This window comes from Gekko japonicus, unplaced genomic scaffold (assembly GCF_001447785.1).
Source record: "Gekko japonicus isolate JY-2015 unplaced genomic scaffold, Gekko_japonicus_V1.1 scaffold3333, whole genome shotgun sequence".
NCBI lineage: Eukaryota > Metazoa > Chordata > Lepidosauria > Squamata > Gekkonidae > Gekko > Gekko japonicus.
Genome location: NW_015168144.1, coordinates 95,380 through 100,666, shown reverse-complemented (window position 1 = coordinate 100,666; position 5,287 = coordinate 95,380). Strand labels below are relative to the sequence as shown.

Below are 5,287 nucleotides of genomic sequence, written 5' to 3'. Positions count from 1 at the left end.
GAGGGACTCCAATGGGGTGTAACTGCCTCAGGGTCTACCTTCCAAAGTGGCCATTCCGCCCCCCCCCCTGAACTGATCTCTTGTCGCTGATTGGTCATAATAGCAGGACTCCAGACACCACCTGGAGTTTGGCAACTCTAGTCCTCAGGGTGACTAGCCCCACTCCCGGTGGCCAACTACAGCGACCAGTGGGGACCACAGAAACCACAACCAGGCCGGACTATTAAAATTTATTTTATTTATTCAATTCATTCATTCATACCCCCGCCCTTTCTCCCCAACAGGGTTTCGAAGTGGCCTAAGTCATTTGCCTCTCCATAATAGCAGAACTCCAGACACCACCTGGAGGTTGGCAACTCTAGTCCTCAGGGTGACTTGCCCCTCTTCCCAGTGTTGTTCGAGCTCCCTTCTTGGCAGCCCTGTAGATTCTGAAGACCCTCTGCTATTAGATAACCAGGACAGCAAGAAGAGTCCGAAAGTTCTCCCTGCTGCGATCTGCCACCCTGCAATCTAGAGCAGCTGCCTCCGGGCATGTACAGAGTGCATTTCCCTCAACTGCTGTTGAGAGAGCCCACAGTCCACTCTCACTCAATTGCAGCCTCCCCCAGGTGGGAAGGGGGGCGACAGTCTCGTGAGCAATGTTCCCTCTAAGCTGTGGAGTCTTGTGAGCAAAAATTGTACTTTGTGAGCGACTGGCGTGAAAGTTGTGAGGGAGCCATTTGGCTACTGCTTAAACCAGTTTGCTCTGGAGCCCTCCTTCCTGAGCGAAGACAAAAATATGCGAGTGGGAAGCTTAAAAACTGAGAGCTAGCTCACACTAACTCAGTTTAGAGGGAGCACGGGGTGTCTGTTGTGGGGAGGGGAAGGGAAAGGAGTTTGTAAGCCGCTCTGAGACGCCAAGTGAAGGGCAGGCTATAAATCCAATCTCCTCCTCCTCCTCCTCCTCCTCTTCTTTTTCTTCTTCTTCTTCCTTAGGGTCCAACTCTTGCAGCCAACTCTTGGGGAGGGCAGGGACTTCAAGGGGTTACATAATGCCGTGGAGTCCACTTTTGTTTGTTTTAGCAGCGTCCAAAATTAGATCTAAGACTAAGGGGATGGTTACCTGATTAAATCTGTTTTAGCCTTTTTATTAGCACAATTCGTAGTCAGTTTTAATCTGATTCTAATGGTGGTAATTTTTATTATTGCTATGGTGTCTTTGGTATAGTGCCAGTTCGGTGTAGTGGTTAAGTGTGTGGACTCTAATCTGGGAGGACCGGGTTTGATTCCCCACTCCTCCACTTGCACCTGCTGATGTGACCTTGGGTCAGTCACAAGCTCTGGCACAGCTGTCCTTGAAAAAGAGCAGTTTGTGTCAGAGTTCTCTCAGCCCCACCCACCTCACAGGGTGTCTGTTGTGGGGAGGGGAAGGGAAAGGAGTTTGTAAGCCGCTCTGAGACACCTTTGGATAGTGAAGGGCGGGGTATAAATCCAAATCCAATCTCTTCTTCTTCTTTTGTATTTTGTAATGGCTTAATACCAGGGCTATTTTTGGGCAGGAACGCACAGGAACGGCGTTCCGGCTGGCTCCTGAGTTGGCCACGTCCAGCAGGAACTCATTAGCATAATAGGCCACACCCAACAGCAGGAACTCATTAGGATTGGCTACATTAGGGGTGTGTGGCCTAACATGCAAAGGAGTTCCTGCTCCCGCCCTCCTTAGGCTCCACCCTCAAAATCTCCTGATATATTTCCCAACCAGGAGCTGGCAACTCTAAGTGAAAGGCACACCAGTGGGAAAAGCTGCCCAGCTCCTTGCTTGGCTCAAAGCCTGCAGCTTGCCTACTCCTGAGTTGGGTTGCCAGCTCTGGGCTGGGAACTACCTGGAGATTTGGGGGTGGAGCCTGAGGACGGTGGGGCTTGGGGAGGAAAAGGGTTTCCATGGGGTACAATGCCATAGACTCCACCTTCCACAGTGGTCATTTTCTCCAGGGGGGACTGGTCTCTGTCGCCTGGAGATCAGTTGTGATACTGGGAGATCTCCAGTCATCACCTGGAGGCTGGCAACCCAAGCCTCACAGGGCACTGCCCCCAAGACAGCTTTCAAGGATCCAAATTAAAACCATAACTATAGTTAGAATTAACCATCCTAAAAAAAAAACCCTGGAATGAAGCCGACATACAGTAAGGGCACGCTTTTCAGAACGACAGAAAGAAAGAATTGTGGCCAGCTACAGCGACCAACGGCGACCACAGAAACAATAACCGGGCCGGACTGTTTTAAAAATTTATTTTATTTATTCAGTTCATTCATACCAATGCTCCCTCTAAGCTGTGGAGTCTTGTGAGCAAAGTTTCTACCTTGGGAGCTACGGGCGTGAAAGTTGTGAGCGAGCCATTTGGCCGCTGCATAAATTAGTTTGCTCCGGAGCCTTCCTCCCTGAGCTAAGACAAACATCGGTGAGCTGGAGGCTAAAAAAACTGTGAGCTAGCTCACACCAACTCAGCTTAGAGGGAACACTGATTCATACCCCGTCCTTTCTCCCCAACAGGGTTTCAAAGTGGCCTACGTCATTTGCCTCTCCTCTATCTCATCCTCACAACCGCCCTTTGAGGTAGGCGAGGCTGAGAGAATGTGTGTGACTGGCCCAAGGTCACCCAACAAGCTTCCATAGCACAAGTGAAAATTCGAACTCGGGACCTTCAGATACTAGTCCGACAAATATCAGCAAGAAGACAGGTGGGGGTGGGAGAGAGGCTTTGCCCTCCCTTAGTAGCACCGTGAAGCAAACTAACAATATATCTATTATTAATTCACTATATGTTGGATGGAATTGTTTTACCATAACATATGCGGTATATTCAGGCGGTCAGCCGTATTGGCAGGTGGGGCTGAGAGACCTCTGACAGAAACTGCTCTTTTCAAGAACAGCTCTGACAGAACTGTGGCTTGCCCAAGGTCATCCAGCAGCTGCAAGTGGAGGAGTGGGGAATCAACCCCGGTTTTCCCAGATTAGAGTCTGCGCACTTGACCGCTACACCAAACTGAACCAAACCACAAAACAGGAAGACAACTTTATTAAAATATGGTATCCTGTTGTAGATTATTTGACACAACATGGAGTCTTATCCAGTTAATAATTATTATAAAACCTTATTATACTTTTGAAAGTGGTTTTAAGTTGTTGATATACTTTACTTGGGTTGACGATATTACGGAAACTCACCCGTAAGATAATGGAAAGATTTTAGTGAATGTTTTGAAAACTAGCTAAAACATGAACACGGTTCTGTGTATCTTTTACCTGTACTGAAGAGCCTGAATTGGTATATTCACTGCTATTATTGTTATTTTTGTAAAAATAATAATTAAAAAAAAGATCGACAAAGATTTATTCAAGGCATGAGCTTTTGTGTGCGCGCACACTTTCCCCAAACACAATAGAATTAGCTTGCGTCACGGTCAATGCTCCCTCTGAGCTGTGGAGTCCTGTGAGCAAAAATTCTACTTTGCGAGCTGCTGGCATTCAAGTTGTGAGCGAGCAATCTAGCTACTGCATACATTAGTTGGCTCTGGAGCCCTCCTTTCTGAGCTAAGACAAAAATGTGTGTTGTTGTTCAGTCGCACAGTCGAGTCCGACTCTTCGCGACCCCATGGACTAGATCCCGCCAGGCCCTCCTGTCTTTCGCTGTCCTCTGAAGTTTGCTCAATTTCATGTTCATTGCGTCGATGACACTGTCTAACCATCTCATCCTTTGCCGTCCCCGTCTTCTTTGACCTTCAGTCTTTCCCAGCATCAGGGTCTTCTCCAGTGAGTGCTCCCTTCTCATTGGGTGGCCAAAGTATTTGAGCTTCAGTTTCATTATCTGGCCTTCCAGGGAACAGTCAGGGTGGATTTCTTTGAGGATCGACTGATTTGATCAAAAATGTGTGAGCCGGAGGCTAAAAGAAGTATGAGCTAGCTCACACTCACTCAGCTTAGAGGGAACACTGCGAAGTTTATAGTGCTCTCACAGTTTTTTATACCATCTAACCAGTCATCCCCGTTTGTGTTTTGCTTTCTCTCTTAGGACCTGTCAATGAACACTGCAGAGGACCTGCCCCTCCCCGACACTGTGAACCCCCCCAGGCCAAGGATCTGAGTTCCCAGGAGGGGGGTATCCGCAGCTGTCCTGAACCGACCCCTTGTTGCAGGAAGGATGGGGGGAAGGAAGCCCCGCCTCTTTGCCACCATTGGCCAGCTCTGCTTTGTGGTATCCATGGGGGAGGCAGGGATGGAGGAGGGGGGCTCGGCATGGGATTGGGGGGGGGTTCTTGAAAACCTGCAGGCAGGAGAAGAGATGCTGTTTGGAGCCTCTTTGTTCTAGTCACAGTTGGGTTTGGGGGCCCCGACGCCTGGCCCTGCAGTTCTGTGGTTCTGTCTTCTTATCCCCTTTGCAAAGCCATTGTCTTGGGGGCGGGTGGGGGGGGGGGGGCGGCGTGCTCGCATGTGCGTGGATCCTTTGGTTGCACACCAATCGCTCTTGCTGCCCCCCACACACACACACACACTCCAAGGCAGCATGGAGATGAACCAGCCCCTGGCTGTGGATTTGCTCACAGCCTACCGGGGAAGGCCCTCTCCCTGGGCGGCCTCCCTTCCTCCCTGCCGCTGGACCACTGCCGCAGCATCTTCCGCAGCCGAAGGAGCGGAGGATGCCGCTGCTTCCCCAGCATCCCTGGCACTGTGTCCCTGACGCCGGCCTGCGGTGCTCTTCCCCATTTCCCACCGCCTGCCTCCTCCCCCGTCAGGACAGGAATGGCTGGAGCAGCGTTGTCGTTCCAGCTTAAGTCTGGGTCGGATCAAGCGGCGATCCTCCTGTCCAGGCCGGTAGGTAATCTCCTGCCGACATCTGCTGCACCACGTGAAAGGGATCAGCACACGGCCACGGGAAGCCGGAGGAAGGCCGCCGAAAGGGAGCCCACCCGAGACCTCCGCCGCAGTCCCTGTGAGTGTGTTTGACGTGTTATGCTCGGGGGGGGGCAAAGGGTACGCAGCTAGAGTGCACCTTGGGAGGTGGTTTTTTTTTTTAATTTAAATTTAATTCTATCGATGAAAATGTCAGTCACTACCCTCTCAAACCACCGTACAGTTGCTTATGACAGAGAGACTAGTATTACAGCAGTGTTCCCTCTAAGCTGAGCCAGTGTGAGCCAGCTCACAGTTTTTTAGCCTCCGGCTCACACGTTTTTGTCTTCGCTCAGGGAGGAGGAGGAGGGCTCCAGAGCAAACCAATTTACGCAGGAGCCAAATCGCTCACTCACAAC

The 5,287-nt window shown here is 50.5% G+C and overlaps 1 protein-coding gene across 1 annotated transcript in view; it reads right to left on the bottom strand.

Annotated features, from left to right (window-relative positions):
• Positions 1-4,696, bottom strand: part of MSRB1 (methionine sulfoxide reductase B1) — a 10,751-nt gene extending 6,055 nt beyond the window's left edge. Inside the window, exon 1 of the mRNA XM_015414943.1 lies at positions 4,588-4,696. Within this exon, the coding sequence (XP_015270429.1) occupies positions 4,588-4,696 (109 nt within the window). The remainder of the gene's footprint in view (positions 1-4,587) is intronic.
• Between the last annotated feature and the right edge of the window lie 591 nt (positions 4,697-5,287).